The 26,536-nt window shown below is 42.2% G+C and overlaps 1 protein-coding gene across 9 annotated transcripts in view; it reads right to left on the reverse strand.

Moving 5' to 3' along the window:
* Window positions 1–14,276, reverse strand: part of SETX (senataxin) — a 104,258-nt gene extending 89,982 nt beyond the window's left edge. For 2 of the 9 annotated variants that reach the window (XM_044926478.2, XM_044926479.2), the window contains exons 1-4: window positions 13,293–13,565; window positions 12,373–12,485; window positions 9,606–9,721; window positions 5,425–5,608 (exon numbers count right to left, since the gene is read on the reverse strand). In XM_044926478.2, coding sequence (XP_044782413.2) covers window positions 5,425–5,608; window positions 9,606–9,661 — 240 coding nt within the window. In that variant the 5' untranslated portion in view covers window positions 9,662–9,721; window positions 12,373–12,485; window positions 13,293–13,565. Of the gene's footprint in view, window positions 1–5,424; window positions 5,609–6,225; window positions 6,387–9,605; window positions 9,722–12,372; window positions 12,486–13,292; window positions 13,566–14,229 lie in introns of those variants that run through there. The other 7 variants (XM_044926476.2, XM_044926473.2, XM_044926475.2 and 4 more) reach the window with 7 other exon arrangements.
* Between the last annotated feature and the right edge of the window lie 12,260 nt (window positions 14,277–26,536).

Raw genomic sequence — 26,536 nt, forward strand, 5'->3', positions numbered from 1 at the left:
TCACAACAGACAACACAGAAATACAAAAGATCAAAGACTACTATAAGCAATTATATACCAATAAAATGGACAACTTGGAAGAAATGGACAAATTATTAGAAAAGTATAACCTACAAAAACTGAACCAGGAATAAACAGAAAAGCTTTAACAGACCCATCACAGACACAGAAATCAAAACTGTAATAAAAAATCTTCCAACATACCAAAGTGCAGAACCTGGCTTCACAAGTAAATTTTAGCAAAAATTTAGAGAAGTGCTAATACCCATCCCATTCAAACTCTTCCAGAAAATTGCAGAGGAAGGTAAACTCCCAAACTCATTCTATCAGTTCAGTTCACTCAGTTGTGTCCAACTCTTTCAGACCCCATGAATTGCAGCACGCCAGGCCTCCCTGTCCATCACCAACTCCCAGAGTTCACTCAAACTCACGTCCATTGAGTCGGTGATGCCATCCAGCAATCTCATCCGCTGTTGTCCCCTTTTCCTCCTGCACCCAATCCCTCCCAGCATCAGTCTTTTCCAATGAGTCAACTCTTCGCATGAGGTGGCCAAAGTACTGGAGTTTCAGCTTTAGCATCATTCCTTCCAACGAACACCCAGGACTGATCTCCTTTAGGATGGACTGGTTGGATCTCCTTGCAGTCCAAGGGACTCTCAAGAGTCTTCTCCAACACCACATTTCAAAAGCATCAATTCTTCCGTGCTCAGCTTTCTTCACAGGCCAACTCTCACATCCATACATGACCACTGGAAAAACCATAGCCTTGACTAGATGGACCTTTGTTGGCAAAGTAATGTCTCTGCTTTTCAATATGCTATCTGGGTTGGTCATAACTTTCCTTCCAAGGAGTAAGCGTCTTTAAATTTCATGGCTGCAATCACCATCTACAGTCATTTTGAAGCCCAAAAAATAAAGTCTGACACTGTTTCCACTGTTTCCCCATCTATTTCCCATGAAGTGATGGGACCAGATGCCATGATCTTCATTTTCTGAATGCTGAGCTTTAAACCAACTTCTTCATTCTCCTCTTTCACTTTCATCAAGAGGCTCTTTAGTTCCTCTCCTCTTCCCTTTCTGCCATAAGGGTGGCGTCATCTGCATATCTGAGGTTATTGATATTTCTCCTGGCAATCTTGATTACAGCTTGTGCTTCTTCCAGCCCAGCGTTTCTCATGATGTACTCTGCATTAAGTTAAATAAGCAGGGTGACAATACACAGCCTTGACATACTTGACGTACTTTCCTATTTGGAACCAGTCTGTTGTTCCATGTCCAGTTCTAACTGTTGCTTCCTGACCTGCATATAGGCTTCTCAAGAGGCAGGTCCGGTGGTCTGGTATTCCCATCTCTTGAAGAATTTTTCACTGTTTATTGTGATCCAGTCAAAGGCTTTGGCACAGTCAATAAAGCAGAAATAGATGTTTTTCTGGAACTCTCTTGCTTTTTCCATGATCCAGCGGATGTTGGCAATTTGGTCTCTGGTTCCTCTGCCTTTCCTAAAACCAGCTTGAACATCAGGAAGTTCACAGTTCACGTATTCCTGAAGCCTGGCTTGGAGAATTTTGAGCATTACTTTACTAGCATGTGAGATGAGTGCAATTGTGCGGTAGTTTGAGCATTCTTTGGCATTGCCTTTCTTTGGGATTGGAATGAACACTGACCTTTTCCAGTCCTGGGGCCACTGCTGAGTTTTCCAAATTTGCTGGCATATTGAGTGCAGCACTTTCACAGCCTCATCTTTTAGGATTTGAAAGAGCTCAACTGGAATTCCATCACCTCCACTAGCTTTGTTCGTAGTGATGCTTTCTAAGGCCCACTTGACTTCACATTCCAGGATGTCTGGCTCTAGGTAAGTGATTATACCATTGTGAATATCTTGGTTGTGAAGATCTTTTTTGTACAGTTCTTCTGTGTATTCCTGCCACCTCTTCGTAATATCTTCTGCTTCTGTTAGGTCCATACCATTTCTGTCCTTTATCGAGCCTATCTTTGCATGAAATGTTCCCTTGGTATCTCTAATTTTCTTGAAGAGATCTCTAGTCTTTCCCATTCTGTTGTGTTCCTCTATTTCTTTGCATTGATCGCTGAGGAAGGCTTTCTTATCTCTCCTTGTTATTCTTTGGAACTCTGCATTCAGATGGGTATATCTTTCCTTTTCTCCTTTGCTTTTCACTTCTCTTCTTTTCACAGCTATTTGTAAGGCCTCCCCAGACAACTATTTTGCTTTTTTGCATTTCTTTTCCATGGGGATGGTCTTCATCCCTGTCTCTTGTACAATGTCATGAACCTCCGTCCATAGTTCATCTGGCACTCTATCTATCAGATCTAGTCCCTTAAATCTATTCCTCACTTTCACTGTATAATCATAAGGGATTTGATTTAGGTCATACCTGAATGGTCTAGTGGTTTTCCCTACTTTCTTCAATTTAAATCTGAATTTGGCATCACCCAAATACCAAAATCAGACACAGATGCCACAAAAAAAGAATACTATAGCCTAGTATCACTGATGAACATAGATGCAAATGTCCTCAACAAAATACTAGCAAACAGAATCCAACAACATATTAAAAAGATCATACATCATGACCAAGGGGGCTTTATCCCAGGGATGCAAGGATTCTTCAATATTTGCAAATCAATGTGATACACCATATATTAACAAACTGAAAGATAAAAACCATATGGTATATCTCAATAGATGCAGAAAACGCCTCTGACAAAATTCAACACCCATTAATGATTTAAAAACTCTCCAGAAAGCAGGCATAGAAGGAACATACCTCAACATAAAAGCCATATATGACAAACTCACAGCAAACATTATCCTCAATGGTGAAAAACTGAAAGCATTTCCTCTAAAATCAGGAACAAGACAAGAACGCCCAGTCTCACCGCTACTATTCCAACATAGTTTTCAAAGTCCTAGCCACACTAATCAGAGAAGAAAAAGAAATAAAGGGAATCCAGAATGGAAAAGAAGTAAAACTCTCAGTTTGCAGATGACATGATCGTCTACATAGAAAATCCTAAAGACACAACAAGAAAATTACTAGAGCTAATCAATGAATATAGTAAAGGTGCAGGATATAAAATTAATACATAAGAATCCCTTGCATTCCTATACACTAACAATCAGAAAACAGAAAGAGAAATTAAGGAAACAATCCCATTCACCATTGCAACAAAAAGAATAAAATACTTAGGAATAAATTTACCTAAACAATCAGAAGACATATATAGAAAACTATAAAACACTGATGAAAGAAATCAAAGATGACACAAATAGATGAAGAAATATACCATGTTCATGGACTGGAAGAATCAATATAATGAAAATGAGTATACTACCTGAAACAATTTATAGAGTCAATGCAATCCCTATCAAGCTACCAACAGTATTTTTCACAGAACTTGAACAAATAATTTCAAAATTTGTATGGAAATACAAAAAACCTTGAATAGCCAAAGCAATCTTGAAAAAGAAAAATGGAGCTGGAGCAATCAACTTGCCTGACTTCAGACTATACTACAAAGCTAGTCATCAAGACAGTATGGTACCGACACAAAAATAGACATCGATGGAACAAAATACAAAGCCCAGAGATAAACCCACACATCTATGGACACCTTATCTTCAACAAAGGAGGCAAAAATATACAATGGAGAAAAGATAAATCTCTTTAACAAGTGGTGCTGGGAAAACTGGTCAACCATCTGTAAAAGACGGAAACTAGTGCATTTTCTAACACCATACACAAAAATAAACTAAAAATGGATTAAAGATATAAATGTAAGACCAAAAACTATAAAACTCTTAGAGGAAAACACAGGTAGAACACTGTCTGACATAAATCACAGCAAGATCCTCTATGATTCCACCTCCCAGAGTAATGGAAATAAAAACAAAAATAAACAAATGGGATCTAATTAAACCTAAAAGCTTTGCACAACGAAGGAAACTATAAGCAAGGTGAAAAGGCAGCCTTCAGAATAGGAGAAAATAACAGCAAACAAAAACAACTGACAAAGAATTAATCTCCAAAATATATAAGCAGCTCATGCAGCTCAATACCAGAAAACTAAACGACCCAATCAAAAAGTGGGCCAAAAAACTAAACAGACATTTCTCCAAAGACGATATACAGATGGGTAACAAACACATGAAAAGATGCTCAACATCACTCATTATCAGAGAAATTCAAAGCAAAACCACAATGAGGTACCATCTCATGCCAGTAAGAATGGCTGCCATCAAAAAGTCTACGAACAATAAATATTGGAGAGCGTGTGGAAAAAAGGGAACCCTCTTACACTGTTGATGGGAATGCAAATTGGCAGTCACTATGGAGAACCGTGTGGTAATTCCTTAAAAACATGGAAATAAAACTGCCATACGAACCAGCAATCCCGCTGCTGGGGATATACACTGAGGAAACCAGAATTGAAAGAGACACATGTATCTCAATGTTCACTGCAGTGACAACAGCTAGGACATGGGACCTAGATGTCCATTGCAGACAAATGGATAATGAAGTTTTGGTACATATACACAATGGAATATTTATCATTCAGCTATAAAAAAAGAACGCGTTTGAGTCAGTTCTAATGAGGTGGATGTAAGTGGAGCCTATTATGCAGAGTGAAGTAAGTCAGAAAGAGAAACACCAATACAGTATATCAACGCATATATATGGAATTTAGAAAAGACAGCAACAATGACCCTATATGCGAGATAGCACAAGAGACACAGATGTAAAGAACAGACTTTTGGACTACGTAGAAGAAGGCGAGGGAGGGATGATTTGAGAGAATAGCATTGAAATATGTATATTACCAGGCGTAAAACAGATGACCAGTGTAACGGGCACTCAAAGTCAGTGCTCTGGGATAACCCAGAAGGATGGGGTGGCAAGGATGATGGGAGGGGGGTTCAGGATGGGGGGACACATGTACACCCGTGGCTGACTCATGTCGATGTACGGCAAAAGCCACAATAGTGTAAAGTAATTAGCCGCCAATTAAAAGAAATAATTTAAATTTTTTTTTAAAAATGAAAAGAGAAAAAAAAAATAACTACTGGCCATTCAAACACCTGCCTGTAACACTGTCAAACACAATGACATAAAAACATGGAACCAAAAAAAAACCATACATCATTTCATAAAAGTGCTTTATATAAAATGACTGTAAAAGGAGGATTATAAAATTCTGCTTTAGGTGTCAATTCAATTCCATTAGTCAATAAGCAATTACTTAGCACCCACTCTCTACAGGTAATGAGTTAGGTACTAGCAGTACTTTAACCTTCACAGTTTAAATCATACTGTCAAGGTCCTTGAATGCTTCCAATACAGTTCAAATGTATCCCCTTCCTAGTTATCAAGCTCAGGAAAAAACTGCCCACCTCATATAAATTACCTCATGTAAGAACGGCAATTCCTCCCTTGCCTTGTGGTATTCAGCCACACACTCCAAGCAGTAGCAGAGGTCTTCATCAGCTGTCTTAAATTCACTGGAGTGGGTCTTGGATGCATAGCGTTGCAGGAAGTCAGTGGTGGAAGTACCACCTGGGGTACACCAACAACATGTACTCATTCTGCACCTGTACCCAGAAAAGAAGACATTGAAAGATTAAAGGAAAATATGACACAACACTTCATCAGGACTATGCTGGTAGAGAATGGGTACACTTCCTACTAATGATCCTGTCTTCAACTTAAAATGTGCCTCCATCACATCCAGAACATTCTGCTGGCCAGCTTACCAATCCCTGGCTAACCTCAATCTGAGACTACTTGTAAAAACTTTTATCTGTGATATATGAAAAATAATGCAATGAAAGCAGTTAGTAACAAACATCAAAAGGTGACATACAGCTGTGCTATAAAGAAGGCTCCAAACTACTCAGTACCGATGGAAAATATACAGAAACAGATTTATCAATGTTCTCAAAGCGCAGACTTTGGAGGGCTTCCCTGGTGGTTCAATGGTGAAGAATCCACCTGCCAATGCAGAAGACAGAGGTTCGATCCCTGGTCCAAGAAGACTCCACATGCCTTGGAGCAACTAAGCCTGTGTACCATAACTATTGAGCCTGTGCTCTAGAACCTGGGAGCCACAACTACTGTGCCCGAGTGCCCTACAACCCATACTCTGCAACAAGAGAAGACATCATGATTAGAAGCTTGAGCACTGCAATGAAGAATAGCCCCTACTCACCACAACTAGAGAAAAGCCCATGCAGCAACTGAGACCAAGCACAGCCAAAAATAAAGTACAGACTTTGGAGTGTTCTAAATCATGTACTGGACGGAGTCAAGTCAAAAGCTCAGGAAACCTTTCACATTCTCTGAGGCCATCTTCCAGAAATTCCTGGAAACCTAAAAAATCCATAAATATTACTCCACACCAATAACAAAACTTCATACAGAGAAGAATTTTTTCTATTGGTTAGAAAGTACATATATGAATTTGCACGTGTGTGTATAAATTGCTGCCCATAACTCACTGCTCATCAATTTAGTATAAACCATAATGGCTACAAATACAACAGCTACAAGCCTATTACTACTGAGTTTCATACTTTCATACTACTGAGTTTTTGATAGTTTCCAATTTTGGATTGGTATAATACCATCAGAGCCTCCACCATCCAAACTCAAGTAAAAAGAGTTAAGATAAAATTAATTTCCCCAATCCCAGCAGTCTCAAAGAGAACAAAGTAGCAAGATGGTACCTGGAAACAAGAGGAAATCCCAAGAACCAAATATGTCAAAGGCTTGAAGGAAAACCGAGTCAAGTTTATCAGAACTACAGATGGCATGAAGCAGAGGATTAGCAAACAGGGTGGAAGCCAAATCCAAAGACATCTCCAGTTCTAATGAGGTGTAATAAAAGCAAGCTAAGATGCCACTAAATGCATATAAAAGCAAAGAGAAAGTTCACTGTCAGTAAGCAGTATACTATGGCTAAACAGAAAGCACATGTTTTGCACTGAAACAAAAGGCTGGGGCAGGGAAAATATAAGTGAGTCTGGGGCATCTTGTAGCAACAGAAATAAAGTGCTCAAAACACAGATGGATGGGAGCATGTCAAAGGGACATATTAGCCACCAACTTGATCCCTGTGGCCAAAGCTGAAAGAATTTTGAGTAACAAAATAGTGTACTATTGGATTATAAGCCACAGTACAAATATACATGAATCCATACTGATACAAATGAATAAACAAATGTGGAGAAAGAGACAAATTTTTCTTATAAAACAACTGCAAATAATATAGATACTCCCTATTCCAGAAGTGGAGCTTAATCTCATCTTGAGTCAAGGCTGGACTTGGTGAAACACTTTCAATGAAAAGTGAAAATCACACATACAGTGGAGATGCCTGGCAAACAAAACCTTAACCAAGTCATCAAGGTTAATATCACCGGTGCTAAGCCATGTTGATAACCCCTGACACAGTGTGATGAGGCAGGAACTTCAACTCTGCAATATACTGCCCAAAACCACAGCCCCAGTCTATCCCCAAGAAAAACATCAGACAAGGTATTATCCAAACAGCTATGAGCTGTCTCTGACGACAAAAAAGAAAACCACACCCAAGTGAAATCAAACCAAGTGTTTTATACTATGAAAACGTTTTATGTTTTATTGGGAACTGGGCCAGGAAATTACCCAACAAACTTCATTTGAAACCTTGATTTGAAACATTAACTATCAAATGAATGTACAGTATCAGCCTAATGGGAAAGTTACAAACCCATCTGTAAACCCAATGAAATTCATTTCCTCACTGGATGAACTTAAACCATTCATTCTCATCAGGAGGGACAACATTCTCAAGGATGAAAACTAGTGGGACACAAAAAAAGTCTCACTCTTTTTATGTATAAAGCAGATATACATAAAGAGGTATGTAATATATTGGTGCTATTAAAATCTATGGGAAATTCATAGGACAGAAATGCCTAAAAAGCTTCCTTTCAGAGAGGGAGAAGGGACAACAAAAGGTTAAGAAATATGATTCAAGTCATTGCTTATTTGGGGACAGAAACTTCAATGTGTGAAATTTTTAAATGCATATCACCCTAAAATTCAGAATGAATAAACTCTGCTAATGGGAGATCGATCACATCTTGACAAATCTTATAACTTCTGGATAATCAAAAACATGCATGCCTTGTGAACTGGATTTTTAAATTAATTAAATATTAACTGCATTTTTTTTCATGCTTCTGAAAAGAATTCAGGGCAGCTTTCAACATCAAAGTACATATAAAAAAGGACATTTTAAAAGGAGATTTAGAGAGAGAAATCAAAACTGATTTAGAAAAAATTTCACTAAGTCCTAATTTAGGAGCTTCCTGAAAAGCAGAGCAAAAAGATAACATGAATTACACAGTCCTCCTCTGAAAAGCAAAAAATATGTGAGTTAGACTGGAGAGTCTTGCCCTTTCTTGACACTACTTCTAATTCAATAACATTTTTTAAGGGTGCTGCAAACAAGGGAATACGGAGTAATATAATGGACACGATGTCACTATGTCTCTGCAGAATATAAATTTCAAAAAACTTCTTATACCTTAAAAAACAGTACTATAATACCAGAAAGTCTGCACAAGCTGGGTTTTTCCCATTGATGAAATCTAATTTATTAAGTTTCACTTTCTACAGGGTGTGGAAACAGAAAACAAAACTTAGGGGAGATTTCTCAAACATCAATTGCTTCAACCTTGATTTGAGCAGGTAATGGACTGCAGTCAACTGAAACGAAGAAATGAACATACTGAAATACAAATAAAATGCTGTATACTTTAACTATTAAACAGTTGTTCAGTCACTAAGTCGTGTCCGACTCTTTGCAACCCTCCAGACGGCAGCATGCCAGTCTTCCCTGTCCCTCACTATCTCCCAGAGTTTGCTCAGGCTCATGTCCACGAGTCAGTGATGCTATCTAAGCATCTCATCCTCTGCCACCCCCTTCTCCTTTTGCCTTCAATCTTTCCCAGCATCAGGGTCTTTTCCAATGAGTCGGCTCGTCACATCAGGTGGCCAAAATACCGGAGCTTCAGCTTCAGCATCAGTCCTTCCAATAAATATTAAGGGTTAGTTAGCAAAAGAAACCTTCTATTAAGAAAATTATGGAGGGACCTCCACAGAAGTCCAGTGATTAAGACTCCACACTTCCAAGGCAGGAGGTACATGTAAGATCCCTCATGAGCTGTCAAAGGAAAAAAAAATTATGGAGTTTGATTTTTATTCAACTCATTCAAAGAGCTAGCCTAGTTCCACATTCCAGAAAGCAAAACTAAATTTTCTCAAAGTAGATGGAAGTTACTGCCATACAACAGGTAAGAAGGGAATTCAGAACACAGAACAGTGCTCTAGAGTCCATCAACAACAGAAACATCTGTTTCCATAGCTCCTCTCAAAAGGTCATAAACGGGTGTTGTTATGTCCTTAAAACAAAATCATCATTGGCCTGATAGTTAAGCCCAAAAAATGTGAACAGGGTAAAGTAAGTATATTGTGATTTTTCTTTACAGGGAAAACTGCTGGTAGATGGCCATGAACCTTGCAAGTTTGTGCACAACTCACTTCTTCTGGAAGGCAGTTTTGTTAATTTCATCAGTGTTTTTACTGCTGGGAACCATTACTGAACCACAAATGCGGGTGTCCAGGGAATCCTCAAGCTGCAGAAATCAGAACTGCTCCTGTGCATTAGAGAGAGAGCTGATTTGACGATCACAAAGGATGCTTCAACAGAGATGTAACTGTTACTTTCCACTGACTTAGCCAGGGCTACCATTTCTCAGTAACAGCTGGCCAGACACTTCATATAACAATCACTTTCTTCTACCCTTCCTAGCTAAAACTTCTTGGAATTTTTTATCTATTGGCTGCACCAAACAGCATGTGGGAACCTAGCTCCCCCACCAGGTATCAAACCAGTGCCCCCTGCATTAGAAGCCAGAGTCCTAACCACTGGACCACCAGGGAAGTCCCACTTCTTGGAACTTTTAATTATTAAAAACTTCTTCGCAATTGCTTTCATTTATTTTTGCCCCCTCAGCTGGGCCAAGTGGCTTGTGGGATCTTAGTTCCCCGAAACTGAACTAAGGGACTGAACCCAGCCTGCGGGAGTGAAAGCACTGAGTCCACTGAGAACGTTTCAGCACCAGCAAGCTAACCCTTGAAAAAATAATTTATTTGGTTCCTTTGCACTCTGGGTTCTATCTTACATTTCACTGAATGTTTTCACAAAAGTCCCTAATAATCTCTGTAATATCAAATCCAGTTGGTTCTTTACTGAACTCCAAAACATGAAAATGCCAACATTTAGTCCACAGCTAAGATAAAATTCTCCTTTTACTTCCTCTACCCAATCTCTAGAACCATCTGGTTCCTTTTCCCCCTCCTAATATCAGAATGTCCAAAGGTTTGTCCTCAGGATTCCATCCTCCTCTTCATTCAGTATCCTCTTTCTAGGTGACGTAATTCAACCCATTAACTACTACTTATACTGAAGCTTCCCAAAAACTAAAAATGTATTTGAACTCAGTGCAATGCTTACCTATGTTTCAGCTACTCAGCAACAATAGCCTAGCCTAAAATTCCAGAAAGATATACAGCTGTCCCTCAGTACTTGCAAGCAATTGGTTCTAGAAGCTAAACCCCCACCATGGATACCAAAATCTGCAGATGGCTCAACTCCCCACATAAAACAGTGTAGCACAAAGAACACAGCTGGCTCTCTGTATTCACATATGTGAAACCTGAAGATATGGAAGGCCGACTCTACTCAATATCCAACTGTATAGAAAATCTCTACTCACCTGACTGGTGCGTCAGAGTAAACAGGACCAGAACAGAACAAAGTCCTTCCCTTAAATCCGTGATCTGTCCTGTATTCTCTATATCCATGATATTACCATGCAGTTTTCAAACCAGTAACCTGTTAATTGTATTCTCTCTTCCCTTAGATCCATCTCTACACGTTCCACAGTGTCTACCACCTTAATTACATCTGCACTTAACAGTGAGACTGCCACTGCCTTAATACATTTTCACTATTTGCCTAGATTCCTTAAGAAAACATAAATGACCTGCCTCTTGTTTGATCCTAAAGGAGGTCAGTCCTGGGTGTTCATTGGAAGGACTGATGTTGAAGCTGAAACTCCAATACTTTGGCCATCTGATGTGAAGAGCTGACTCATTTGAAAAGACCCTGATGCTGGGAAAGATTGAGGGCAGGAGAAGGGGACAACAGAGGATGAGATGGTTGGATGACATCACCGACTCGATGGACATGGGTTTGGGTGGACTCCAGGAGTTGGCAATGGACAGGGAAGCCTGGCGTGCTGCGGTTCATGGGGTCACAAAGAGTTGGACATGACTGAGCGACTGAACTGAGCTTGTTTGATCCACTATCAATTCTTCCCCAAAATGCTGCCAAAGGCCAAACCAAAAACTGGACTTTGAAAGCACAAATGACTCTTCTACATTTGGGCAATAACTTTTGAGCTCACCACACCAGTCCCTGCAAGAGCTGGCTTCAGCATCATCTATTGCCGTTTCCCCGTCATTTGCTCTTCCTAAAACGCCTCCTGGTATTTGGCATTACCTGCATTTATGGGAGCTCTTCTGCCTTTAACACCTACCCTTCAGACCTCTACCTGGATCTTAAACCTGAATACACATGACTCACCAAAGGAACTTGGGAGAAAAAAGCAGATGGTGAGATACCACTGATAAAATTCAGGTTCAATCTAAAACAATTCCAGCAGTGAGTCCAATAAAAAGACAGATTTGAGATCTACCTATGTGCAATTCATCTCTGAGCATCATCATGCCTGGGGGCTAGTAGTCTAACTCAGCCCCTCCCTTTCCAGTTTCTTTGACTTTCCTCTCAGTCCTCTCAGGACTCTACACAGTTTCTAGCACTACATTCACCTTGTCAGGCTGAAGTGCTTACTGTCAGATGTTTCCCACATACATGCTCCATCTTCAAAAATTTTGAGTCTTTCAGGGGGCAAGGATGTGTTTTGTATATACTTTACTTCAGTGCTGGGCACATATTAAATGACCAAAAAAAATGCCTTAAATGTTAACTTAACAATTACCTGGGGTAGTTCCTGGTGGTCCAGTGGTTAAGAAATCACCTGCCAATGCAGAAGCCATAAGTTCCATCCCTGGTCCAGGAAAATCCCACATGCCCTGGGGCAACTACTGAATTCTGCCCTAGAAACCATGCTCCACAAGAGAAACCACCTCAATGAGAAGCCCACACACCGCAACTATGAGAATGCCCACAGCAACTAAGACCCAGCACAGTCAAAAATACATAAATCTTAAAAAAAATCACCTGAGGTGATGGCCTACAGAGAAGTGATCCTCTCAGTTGAGATGCCTGGATTTGGGAGTGGGTGAGGATCTGCATTCATATACACCCAGACTCTGGCTCCGCAAAGAACATTTCTGAAAAGGCAAAACAAAAGTGAGGAAGTGGTTTATATACTCTCGTTTCACATAAACACTTACAGAGCGGAATGTAACCATTTGATGAAAAACCTCGGACTCAGATTATAGACAACTTGCCTGTGGGTCTACTGCCATTCTGACTCCACAGGGGAAAGCAGTTTCACGGGAGACCTCGTCCCCACATAGGGGACAGCGAGCCACTTTCTCAAAAAAAAAACCCAATTAGCAAATGTGAGTTCAGCCCTAGGACCGTCAGTAACTAATTCATCTCTGTCGCTTTAAATGGCAAACCGATCCTTCGAGCCTCGTGACGGTTCCTTCACGGTCTTGGTACACTGTCGCTCCTGGGAGATGGGGAAAGCGGCAAAGCCCCTTGTGGCTGGCTGTCAGCGATACATCGCCTTCAGGTGGGGCAGGACTCAGGTGGCAACTCGGAAATGGCCCTCTCTCCAAAGCCACGGACCCCATCAGGAGAAAGGAGGGGGCGTCGAGAGGGCAGACTTTCCACAGCGAGACCCCCCCCCCCCTCCAATCAGTCCTACCGAAACTACACAGAGCCTAGACCCAGAACCGCTCACACGGGACCGCAGTGTAGACGACGTGAAAGGAGAGGACGGGGGTCCCAATGCCCGAGGCCCCGGGGCGCGAGAGGCACAGGAGGGCGGTCCAGCGGACACGGCGGGGATGCTCCCGCTTCGCGCGCCTCAACTCTCCCGAAGGACGCGGCTAAGCTCGCGCCGCCCCTCCCCCACCCGGCCCTGCCTCACGCGCCGCGACGGTTACTCCACGCTGCCCGGCACTCACCAGCCGCGGGCGCACTCGGGCCCGCCGGGCCTGCAGCATCCAGCCCGCCGTTCTCAACCCTGCTCGGCCTCGCGCCGGGGGTTAACCTGCCTCCATGCCTCGGCTCCACAGTCGGCCGAGGGCGGAAGCGCAGGCAGCGCAACCCCAAGTGCCCCCGTCAGCCAACTAGCGGGCGCCGCGAGCTCAGGCCCGCCCCCTGCGCGGCGTCGGCCGGCCGCAGGCCCGCCCCAGCCGCCACTCTCTTGTTTTGATGCCCCCCGAGGAGCGGGGCTCAGCCAAGAGGCCGGGAAGCCCGGCGTGGCGCCACTTCCGGGATAGGGTCTGGCCAATCAGGAGTGTCTTGCGGAGCGGGACTGGAGGGAGGGGCAGGAGGGGGAGGGAGGGAGGCGGAGACGGAGGCAAGGGCAGGAAGGTGGGGGGAGGGAGGGAGGCACGCAGGGGCAGGAGTGGGGGGAGGGAGGCAGGGGCAGGAGTGGGGGGAGGGAGGCAGGGGCAGGAGTGGGGGGAGGGAGGGAGGCAGGGGCAGGAGTGGGGGGAGGGAGGGAGGCAGGGGCAGGAGGGGGAGGGAGGGAGGCAGGGGCAGGAGGGGGGGAGGGAGGGAGGCAGGGGCAGGAGTGGGGGGAGGGAGGGAGGCAGGGGCAGGAGTGGGGGGAGGGAGGGAGGCAGGGGCAGGAGTGGGGGGAGGGAGGGAGGCAGGGGCAGGAGGGGGAGGGAGGGAGGCAGGGGCAGGAGGGGGAGGGAGGGAGGCAGGGGCAGGAGGGGGAGGGAGGGAGGCAGGGGCAGGAGGGGGAGGGAGGGAGGCAGGGGCAGGAGTGGGGGCAGGGGCAGAGGCCCCTGAGGCAGGCTTGCGGCCCAGCGTTGACCGCGGCCTGGCCCAGGATTTGTGCCAGCAGCAGCCGCGCCTGACAGGCCCACCCAGGGGCCCCTGTACGCCTACCCTCCTGCCTTTTCCGTTCGGTTGTGTTTGTTCTCTCTTCGACGCCTCACGAGTTTCAGCAGAGCCTGTTATGAGTTGCGAAGCAAATATTTTTTCTCTTTAGATTTAACACCTAAAATAGGATAGTGTGTAAACAACACGTAATTCGTGGGAAACTGATATATACTTAGTAAAAAAAAAAAAAAAAGACTGCATAGAGAAGAAATAATAGAGAGGAAAACAGTACAACCCCCTGGAAAGCCTACCCTTTTCTTTCTTGACGCTACTACTGACTGACGACGACGACGAGGCGCCACCACTAGCTGAGAAGGCGACAGAAAAAAAATAATTATTAGTTCTGGTCAAGGCTCTAAAGGAAAGCAGAGGCCGAGGCGGGCCCAGTCCGGAGAAGCGGGCCAGCGACGACCTCACCCCGGGGAACTCTACCCGCACAATGAGAAGGGGCAGTGGGTGAAGCAGGGGGAAGGTGCCGGAGAACATTCCAGAAGGGGGCGCGGCTTATCGGAAAGCCCGGTGCCCGTTATGGAAATTTTAACCGTCCCGGCCCAAGGCGGCGACCGTTAATTCTCGTTTCTCGGTTTTCCTCCGTCTCTTGGACTGTGTTGACCAAAGTAAAATCCAGTGGTTAAATAGGAAAGTCACGAATTATATATTGCGCTATAAGTTGTGTGTTTATATCCTTTAAAAAATAATATTAGTACTTCGAAAAAATAGGGATCCAGCTGGCTATTGAAAAAAAAATTTTTTTTTGAAAAAGAGAGAAACAAGATAGTAAAAATCACTTGAATTTCTATGTGCCTGAGATAACCATTTTCATTTGTATCCTTGCACGATGCATTACATACGTTATTAAACTAGCCATGAAAGGATAGTTGTATAAAATGCTAAAATTGCTCACCATGGTGTAAGAAACGGAATATTACAATGAACACTGAGCAGAAGGGCTTCTCCATCACACATTGTAGCTTGGGCTAGGGACCCACGAAAGCGTTTTAACTTCTTGTAGAATCAGAAAACAAGTGAAATTTTAGATTGAGGAAAATCTATTAATAGTTACCATCTGTCTTTATACCAACACAGTCCTAAAATACGATTTTTGGTATTTTTAAGGAGAAAAGTGCCCGTGAAGGCAAAAAGTGCCACCGCCCACTAAAGTCGTAAAGTCATCCTGCCTCTGAGCCCACTGTGGCCATTTCCTTATCAGTTTACCGGTTGTCTTTAATCTGTAACTATATTAAGTTTTGAATGTTTTTAAACTTTATAAAATTAGACTGAAGGCGCTCTCCCACAAAATTGCTTTTTACACTCAGAGACCCATTGGTCCAAGCTATGTTCAGGAATTAGAGCCCAAAGTCTAGACAACTTGAAGGGTGTGTCTTATGTTTATGTGAAATGAATGCCACAAACTACAGATTTTTTAAATGGACAAAACCCACAGATATTAAAAATTTTGAGAGACAAACATGTAAGCTGCAAACAATTCACTAAAAGTTGTATATTTGGACTTCATACCCTTTAACCTCAACAATGAGGTTGAAGTAGTCCTGTCCGACTCTGTGTGACCCCATAGACGGCAGCCCTCTAGGCTCCTCTGTCCCTGGAATTCTCCAGGCAAGAACACTGGAGTGGGTTGCCATTTCCTTCTCCATTGCATGAAAGTGAAAATGAAAGTGAAGTCGCTCAGTCGTGTCCGATCCTAGCGACCCCATGGACTGCAGCCTACCAGGCTCCTTCGTCCATGGGATTTTTCTAGGCAAAAGTACTGGAGTGGGGTGCCATTGCCTTCTCTGATTACACATAGAACACAAAGATAATTCAGTCTTTTTTCTAGTAAGGCTGATAAAATGTTATTGAGTTTATAAAAGTTTCAAGTTAATATTTCATTTGATAATGTGCGATTTTTAGGATTATCAAGTTTAAAAAATTTTCTATCAAGCCTTTTTTCATATACAATCTATAAAAATTTAGAGCACATAAAAGTTTCTGGTGTAATGATTGATACTAAATACTTGGAACAGATAACACATTACTACTACTAGGTTGTTACAGATTTTTTCATTTTTAGATATGCATTGTGAGTTTTATATGTCAGTATTTTATGTCAAAATTTCAGTACTTTTTCCACTTTGATCATTTGACTCATTACTCGTCGTTTGGATTAACAGAAATCCAGTAACAACATGTTACTCATTATTTCAGTTTGAAATTGATCTGTTCTTAATGAATTACTAAACTGTCATAATAATTTCTATTGATTTCATCATTCAGTTCAGTTGAGTCTCCCAGTCGTGTCCAACTCTTTGCAACCCCTTGAATCGCAGCACGCCAGGCCTCCCTGTCCATCACCAACCCCTGGAGTTCACTCAGACTCATGTCCATCGAGTCAGTGATGCCATCCAGCCATCTCATCCTCTGTTGTCCCCTTCTCCTCCTGCCCCCAATCCCTCCCAGCATCAGAGTCTTTTCCAATGAGTCAACTCTTCGCATGAGGTGGCCAAAGTACTGGAGTTTCAGCTTTAGCATCATTCCTTCCAAAGAAATCCCAGGGCTGACCTCCTTCAATGGACTGGTTGGATCTCCTTGCAGTCCAAGGGACTCTCAAGAGTCTTCTCCAACACCACAGTTCAAAAGCATCAATTCTTTGGTGCTCAGCCTTCTTCACAGTCCAACTCTCACATCCATACATGACCACAGGAAAAACCATAGCCTTGACTAGAGGAACCTTTGTTGGCAAAGTAATGTCTCTGCTTTTGAATATCTAGGTTGGTCATAACTTTCCTTCCAAGGACTAAGTATCTTTTAATTTCATGGCTGCAGTCACCATCTGTAGTGATTTTGGAGCCCAGAAAAATAAAGTCTGACACTGTTTCCCCATCTATTTCCCATGAAGTGATGGGACCGGATGCCATGATCTTCGTTTTCTGAATGTTGAGCTTTAAGCCAACTTTTTCACTCTTCGATTTCACTTTCATTAAGAGGCTTTTGAGTTCCTCTTCACTTTCTGTCATACGGGTGGTGTCATCTGCATAGCTGAGGTTATTGATATTTCTCCCGGCAATCTTGATTCCAGTTTGTGTTTCTTCCAGTCCAGCGTTTCTCATGATATACTCTGCATATAAGTTAAATAAACAGGATGACAATATACAGCCTTGACATACTCCTTTTCCTATTTGGAACCAGTCTGATTCCATATCCAGTTCTAACTGTTGCTTCCTGACCTGCATACAAATTTCTCAAGAGGCAGATCAGGTGGTCTGGTATTCCCATCTCTTTCAGAATTTTCCACAGTTTATTGTGATCTACACAGTCAAAGGCTTTGGCATAGTCAATAAAGCAGAAATAGATATTTTTCTGGAACTCTCTTGCTTTTTCTATGATCCAGCGGATGTTGGCAATTTGATCTCTGGTTCCTCTGCCTTTTCTAAAACCAGCTTGAACATCAGGAAGTTCACGGTTCACATACTGTTGAAGCCTGGCTTGGAGACTTTTGAGCATTACTTTACTAGCGTGTGAGATGAGTGCAATTGTGCGGTAGTTTGAGCATTCTTTGGCATTGCCTTTCTTTGGGATTGGAATGAACACTGACCTTTTCCAGTCCTGTGGCCACTGCTGAGTTTTCCAAATTTGCTGGCATATTGAGTGCAGCACTTTCACAGCATCATCTTTCAGGATTTGAAGTAGCTCAACTGGAATTCCATCACCTCCACTAGCTTTGTTTGTAATGATGCTTTCTAAGGCCCACTTGACTTCACATTCCAGGATGTCTGGCTCTAGGTCAGTGATCACACCATCGTGATTATCTGGGTTGTGAAGATCTTTTTTGTACAGTTCTTCTTTATATTCTTGCCATCTCTTCTTAATATCTTCTGCTTCTGTTAGGTCCATACCATTTCTGTCCTTTATCAAGCTCATCTTTGCATGAAATGTTCCTTTGGTATCTCTGATTTTCTTGAAGAGATCCCTAGTCTTTCCCATTCTGTTGTTTTCCTCTGTTTCTTTGCATTGATCTCTGAAGAAGGCTTTCTTATCTCTTCTTGCTATTCTTTGGAACTCTGCATTCAGATGTTTATATCTTTCCTTTCCTCCTTTGCTTTTTGCTTCTCTTCTTTTCACAACTATTTGTAAGGCCTCCCCAGAAAGCCATTTTGCTTTTTTGCATTTCTTTTCTATGGGATTGGTCTTGATCCCTTTTTCCTGTACAATGTCACGAACCTCATTCTATAGTTCATCAGGCACTCTATCAATCAGATCTAGGCCCTTAAATCTATTTCTCACTTCCACTGTATAATCATAAGGGATTTGATTTAGGTCATACCAGAATGGTCTAGTGGTTTTCCCTACTTTTTTCAATTTCAGTCTGAATTTGACAATAAGGAGTTCATGGTCTGAGCCACAGTCAGCTCCCGGTCTTGTTTTTGCTGACTGTATAGAGCTTCTCCATCTTTGGCTGCAAAGAATATAATCAATCTGATTTTGGTGTTGACCATCTGGTGATGTCCATGTATAGAGTCTTCTCTTGTGTTGTTGGAAGAGGGTGTTTGTTATGACCAGTGCATTTTCTTGGCAAAACTCTATTAGTCTTTGCCCTGCTTCATTCCGTATTCCAAGGCCAAATTTGCCTGTTACTCCAGGTGTTTCTTGACTTCCTACTTTTGCATTCCAGTCCCCTATAATGAAAAGGACATCTTTTTTGGGTGTTAGTTCTAAAAGGTCTTGTAGGTCTTCATAGAACCATTCAACTTCAGCTTCTTCAGCGTTACTGGTTGGGGCATAGACTTGGATTACTGTGATATTGAATGGTTTGCCTTGGAAACGAACAGAGATCATTCTGTCGTTTTTGAGATTGCATCCAAGTACTGCATTTCGGACTCTTTTGTTGACCATGATGGCCACTCCATTTCTTCTGAGGGATTCCTGCCCGCAGTAGTAGATATTATGGTCATCTGAGTTAAATTCATCTATTGCAGTCCATTTTAGTTCGCTGATTTCTAGAATGTCGACATTCACTCTTGCCATCTCTTGTTTGACCACTTCCAATTTGCCTTGATTCATGGACTTGACATTCCAGGTTCCTATGCAATATTGCTCTTTACAGCATCGGACCTTGCTTCTATCACCAGTCACATCCACAGCTGGGTATTCTTTTTGCTTTGGCTCCATCCCTTCATTCTTTCTGGAGTTATTTCTCCACTGATCTCCAGTAGCATATTGGGCACCTACTGACCTGGGGAGTTTCTCTTTCAGTATCCTATCTTTTTGCCTTTTCATACTGTTCATGGGGTTATCAAGGCAAGAATACTGAAGTGGTTTGCCATTCCCTTCTCCAGTGGACCACATTCTGTCAGATCTCTCCACCGTGACCTGCCCATCTTGGGTTGCCCCACGGGCATGGCTTAGTTTCATTGAGTTAGACAAGGCTGTGGTCCTAGTGTGATTAGATTGACTGGTTTTCTGTGAGTATGGTTTCAGTTTGGCAGTAAATCTTCCCATTCACCCAATGATTGATTTAATTTCTATTAACATATCTGTCACCATAGATTCATTTTAGACTATTCTAGAACTCTGTTGATGGAGTAATGTACTCCTTTAACCATCTGCTTTTGTTCAACATGAAGTGTGTGCTGTTCCGAAATGTTGTTGCATGTATCAGGAATTCATTTTTATTGCAAAGAAGGATGTCATTCAATGAATACACCACAATTTGGTCGTTTTTAGTCATCTAATGATGAATATTGGATAGTTTCAGGTTTTCCACTATTATTAATAAAGCTGTTATGAACATTACTGTAGAAGTCTTTAAATTGACATATGTTTTCATTTCTGTGGTTGTTTTTTAATTACTAAGTTGTATCCAGCTGCTTTGTGACCCCATGGACTGTAACCCACCAGCCTCTGCTGTCCATGGGGTTTCCCAGGCAAGAATACTGGAGTGGGTTGCCATTTCCTTTTCCAGGGGATCTCCCTGACCCAGGGATCAAACCCATGTTTCATGCCTTGGCAGGTGGATACTTTACCACTGAGCCATCTGGGAAGCCCATTTAACTTGGATAAATATGCAGGGGAGAAATTGCTGGATTACAGAGTAGGTGTGTCTTTAATATTGAGAAATTACAGTCCATTTTCCAAGGTGATTTTACCATATTAAATTACTATAAGCAAAGTATAAGTTTTCCATTTACTCCACAATCTTGTCAATACTATTCCTATTGTGAATCTTTAAAATTTCAGTCATACCAGTGGGTTAAAGGTGTGCCTCATTTGTATTTCCCTAAAAACTAATGATGCAGAATGTCTTTTCACCTAAAGATTGGGAATTAGTGTATCTTCTTTCAAATTGACTGCATGAGCCCTTTGACCATAAGGTTAAAAGGGACTTTATTTTTATACCAGTTTTAGGTTCACAGTAAAATTCAGAGGAAGGTACAGAGATTTCTGAAATATTCCCTTGCTGCCCTACCCGCCATGGGGCTTCTCAGATGGCTAATGGTAAAGAATCCACCTGCCAGTGCAGAGGATGCAGAAGACACAGGTTCAATCCCTGGGTCAGGAAGATTCCCTGGAGGTGGAAACGGCAATCCAGTACTCCAGTATTCTTGCCTGGAAAGTCCCATGGACAGAGGAGCCTGGTGGGCTACAGTCCATGGGGTCGCAAAGCATCAGACATGAGTTAGTGACTAAGGACACACGCATAACCCTCCCTCATATGCATAGCATCCCCCATTATTAACATCCCCCCTCAGTGTATGTAGTACATTTGTTACAAGTGATGAGCCTATGTTGACATGTCATGACACCCAGAGTCCATTGTTTACATTAGGATTCACTCCTGATATGTACATTCTATGGATTTAGACAAATGTATAATGACATGTTGGAGAAGGCAATGGCACCCCACTCCAGTACTCTTGCCTGGAAAATCCCATGGACGGAGGAGCAGTCAATGGGGTTGCTAAGAGTCGGACACGACTGAGCGACTTCACTTTCACTTTTGACTTTCATGCATTGGAGAAGGAAATGGCAACCCACTCCAGTGTTCTTGCCTGGAGAATCCCAGGGATGGGGGAGCCTGATGGGCTGTCATCTCTGGAGTCGCACAGAGTCGGACATGACTGAAGCGACTTAGCAGCATAATGACATGTATCAGTCCTTACCATGTCAAGAGCACTTTCACTGCCCTAAGAATCCTCTGTGCACTGCCTGTTCATCCCTCCCTAATCTCACCCCTGGCAACCACTCATTCTTCTACTGTCTCCATAGTTTTGCCTTCAGCATTGGAGTCACACAGTATGTAGCCTTTTCTGATTGGCTTCTTTCACTTAATAATGTGTATTTCAGGTTCCTTTGCACCATTTCATGGCTTCATAGCTCATTTCTTCTTTGAGAGCTTCTCTTGTGGCTCAGCTGGTAAAGAATCCGCCTGCAATGTGAGAGACCTCGGTTTGATTCCTGGGTTGGGAAGATCCCCTGGAGAAAGGAAAGGCTACCCACTCCAGTATTCTGGCCTGGAGAATTCCAATGACTGTATAGTCCATAGGGTTCCAAAGAGTCAGGCACAACTCAGCAACTTTCACTTTAATTTCTTTTTAGCACTAATTAATATTCTGTTGTCTGCATGTACCAAAGTTTAGTTATCCATTCACCCACTGAAGGGCATCTTGGTTGCTTCCAAGTTTAGGCAATTATGAATAAAGCTGCTGTAGACATCCATGTGCAGGTTTTTATGTAAATATAAGTTTTCAGTTCATTTAGATAAATATCTAGGGCACCATTGCTGGATCCGACAGTAAAAGTATATTTAGTTTTATGAGAAACCACCAAATGGTTTTCCAAAGTAGCAGTACCATTTGGTGCTGTCAGAGTTCCAGATTTTGGCCACTCTTAAAGGTGTATAAGAGCATCTCATTATTGTTTTAATTTGTATTTTTTTGATGACATGATATGGAGCATTTCTTCATATACTAATTTACAGTCCATATATCTATTTCAGTGAAGTGTAGTTTGTTTTCTTAATGTTAAGTTTTAAGTGTTCTTTGTATGTTTTGGGTTGTTGGGTTGTTTGTTTTCTTAATGTTGAGTGTTATGAGTTCTTTGTATGTTTTGGATAACAGTCCTTTGTAAGGTATCTATTTTGCAAATATTTGTTCCAAGTCTGTAGCTTCTCTTCTGATTAACTTGAAATTATCTTTCACAAAGCACAAGTTTCTACATTTTAATAAAGTCTAGCTTATCAATTATTTTCTTCATGGATCCTGACTTTGGTGTTGTATCTACAAAGTATAGGCACACGCAAGGTCATCTGCGTTTCCTCCTATGTTATCACCAAGACTCTTATAGTTCTGATATTTTACATTTATGTCTCTGATCCATTTTTGGTTCCTTTTTGTTAAGGGTATAAGGTGTGTGTCTACCTTCATTGTTTCTTTAATGGATGTGGTTGTCCAGTTGTCCAGCACCATTTGCTGAAGAGATTATTTTGACTTTATCAGTGATCAGTAGACTGGGGTCAGATCATGTATGGGGATCTGCAACTGGGCTCTATATTCTGTTCCATAAATCTACTTGTCTATTCTTTCACCAATACCACACTGTCTTGAATAGTTTTATAATAGTCTTGAAGTTGGGTAACATAAGTCTTCTGACTTTGTTCTTCACCTTCAATATTGAGTTGGCCACTCTGGGTCTTTTCCTTCTCCATATAAACTTTACAGTCAGTTTGTCAATAGCCAGAAAATTATTTTGTGGCTGGATTCTATAGCTTAAGTTGAGAAGAACAGATACCTTGATACTATGAGTCTTCCTGTCCATGAAAATGGAATGTCTCTCCATTTATTTTGTTCTTCTTTGGTAGCTCTTGTCAAAGTTTTATAGTTGTATTCATATCAATCTCGTACATATTTTGTTGGATTTATATGTAAGCATTTCATTTTGGGGGTGCTTATGTAAATGCTGAGCTTCCCTGGTGGCTCAGTGGTGAAGAATCCGCCTGCAACGCAGGTGACACAGGTTCGATCCCTGGGTCACGGAGACCCCCTGGAGAAGGAAATAGCAACGCACTTCAGTATTCTTGCCTGGATAATCCCATGGACAGAGGAGCCTGGTGGGCTAGAGTCCACAGGGTCACAAAAGAGTTGGACACAACTTAGTGACTAAAGAAGAACAATGTAAATGCTGTTGTATTTATAATTCAAATTCCATGTTTTCATTGGTTGTGTATAGGAAAGCAGTTGACTTTTGTATATTAACACATTATTGACCAAAGCTAGTGGAGGTGATGGAATTCCAGTTGAGCTCTTTCAAATCCTGAAAGATGAGTCTGTGAAAGTGCTGCACTCAATATGCCAGCAAATTTGGAAAACTCAGCAGTGGCCACAGGACTGGAAAAGGTCAGTGTTCATTCCAATCCCAAAGAAAGGCAATGCCAAAGAATGCTCAAACTACTGCACAATTGCACTCATCTCACACGCTAGTAAAGTAATGCTCAAAAGTCTCCAAGCCAGGCTTCAGCAATATGTGAACCGTGAACTTCCAGATGTTCAAGCTGGTTTCAGAAAAGGCAGAGGAACCAGAGATCAAATTGCCAACATCTGCTGGATCATCAAAAAAGCAAGAGAGTTCCAGAAAATTATCTATTTCTGCTTTATTGACTATGCCAAAGCCTTTGACTGTGTGGATCACAATAAACTGTGGAAAATTCTTTAAGAGATGGCAATACCAGACCATCTGACCTGTCTCTTGAGAAACCTGTATGCAGGTCAGGAAGCAACAGTTAGAACTGGACATGGAATGACAGACTGGTTCCAAATAGGAAAAGGAGTATGTCAAGGCTGTATATTGTCACCCTGCTTATTTAACTTCTATGCAGAGTACATCATGAGAAACGCTGGGCTGGAAGAAGCACAAGCTGGAATCAAGATTGCTGGGAGAAATATCAATAACCTCAGATATGCAGATGACACCACCCTTCTGGCAGAAAGTGAAGAGGAACTAAAAAGCCTCTTGATGAAAGTGAAATCGAAGAGTGAAAAAGTTGGCTTAAAGCTCAACATTCAGAAAACGAAGATCATGGCATCTGGTCCCATCACTTCATGGGAAATAGATGGGGAAACAGTGGAAACAGTGTCAGACTTTATTTTTCTGGGCTCCAAAATCACTGCAGATGGTGACTGCAGCCATGAAATTAAAAGACGCTTAGTCCTTGGAAGGAAAGTTATGACCAACCTAGAAAGCATATTTAAAAGCAGAGACATTACTTTGCCAACAAAGGTCCGTCTAGTAAAGACTATGGTTTTTCCAGTGGTTATGTATGGATGTGAGAGTTGGACTATGAAGAAAGCTGAGCACCGAAGAATTGATGCTTTTGAAATGTGGTGTTGGAGAAGACTCTTGAGAGTCCCTTGGACAGCAAGAAGATCCAACCAGTCCATCCTAAAGGAGATCAGTCCTGGGTGTTCATTGGAAGGATTGATGTTGAAGCTGAAACTCTAGTACTTTGGCCACCTCATGCGAAGAGTTGACTCATTGGAAAAGACCCTAATGCTGGGAGGGATTGGGGGCAGGAGGAGAAGGGGACGACAGAAGATGAGATGGCTGGATGACATCACTGACTCGATGTACATGGGTTTGGGTGGACTCTGGGAGTTGGTGATGGACAGGGAGGCCTGGTGTGCTGCAATTCATGGGGTCGCAAAGAGTTGGACATGACTGAGTGACTGAAACGAACTGACCAGAGATATATTAATACATCTTTTTTCACCTTGAACATTGTTCATCGGAGATATTTCAATAGTCACTTAAATAACAAATCACAGGCCATAGGCATTAGTTTCCGCAAAAATCCCCCAGTCAATAATGTCAATAATTAATTAACCTACGTCCTGTTACCTTGCTAAAATCACTTATTCTGTTTTTTTTTTCCAATTACTTTGGATTTTCTACATAGATTATAATTTCACCTATCTAAAAAGTCAGTTTTATTTTTTCCTTCACAGTCTATTCACATTTTACTTTCCTTTCTGTCCTTAATGCTTTAGCAAGGACTTCCAGAATGACCCTGAAAAGGAGTGGTGACAGTGGACACCCTTGCCTGTACTTATCTGAATGGGAGAGCTTTGAGTTTCTTACTTTAAGTAGGACACAGAGAATTAAGTGTTTCATTTTTCTCCTTTCAGGAGTTTGTTTTTCTGCCATCTGAGCACGCTCTGCCTAGTTGCAGAGCTTCCCAGTTGTGGTTGTGGTTGTAGCTGTCGTTGTGGGGCCTCCCTTACCTAGCTGTAGTGGTGAGGAATTTGCCTGCCAATGCAGGAGATGCAGCAGACTCAGGTTCGATCCCTGGGTTGGGAAGAATCCCTTGGAGGAGGAAATAGCAACCCACTCCAGTATTCCTGCCGGAAAAATCCCATGGAAGAGGAGCCTGGTGTGCTACAGTCTGTGGGGTCCCAAAGAGTCAGACACAGCCGAGCACACGTGCACACACGCACACACGCACACACATGCACATGCCTAGTTGTAGTTTGGGGACATTTATCCTACTTGGTGGTCTCTGAGCTGCCTGGGCCGCAATTTAGTGTCTGACGTTAATTTGGGAAAGTTCTCCGTCATTTCTGTTTCAAATATTTCTCCTGTCCTTGTCTTTCTTCTTGTACTCCTAGGACGCCTGTGTCACAGCTTTTGTGCTTGTCCCTCAGTCCTTGGATTCCGTTTTGTTTTTCAGTCTTTGTTCCTTTTGCTTTTAGCTTTGATAGTTTGTCCTGAGATATCCTCAAGCTCAGATTCTTTTCTTAAGCCCATTGCTTGCATGCTTAGTCACTGAGTCATGTCTGATTCTTTGTAACCCCATGGACTGTAGCCCATCAGGCTCCTCTGTTCATGGGATTTTTCAGGCAAGAATACTGGAGTGGGTGCCATTTCCTTTTCCAGGGGATCCTCCCAACCCAGGGATCAAACTCGCATTTCCTGTGTCTTCTGCATTGCAGGCAGATTCTTCACCTGCTGAGCCATCAGGGAAATCCAGTAAGCCCATTAGAAGCATTTATGTCTGTTACAATGTTTTTTATCTCCAGCTTCTTTTTTTTTTTGGCTCTCTCTTAGGATTTCCAAGTCTCTGCTTACTTGTGTATCTTTTCTTGCATGCTGTCTGCTTTATCCATTAGAGCTCTTAGCATAGTAATTATGTGGACTTCCCTGGACTTTCCCTTATGATAAAGCATCTGTCTACAATGCAGGAGACCCGGGTTTGATCCCTGGGTCAGGAAGATCCCCTGGAGAGAAATGGCAATCCACTCCAGTACTCTTGCCTGGAAAATCCCAT

Source organism: Bubalus bubalis, chromosome 12 (genome assembly GCF_019923935.1).
Source record: "Bubalus bubalis isolate 160015118507 breed Murrah chromosome 12, NDDB_SH_1, whole genome shotgun sequence".
Classification (NCBI taxonomy): Eukaryota; Metazoa; Chordata; class Mammalia; order Artiodactyla; family Bovidae; genus Bubalus; species Bubalus bubalis.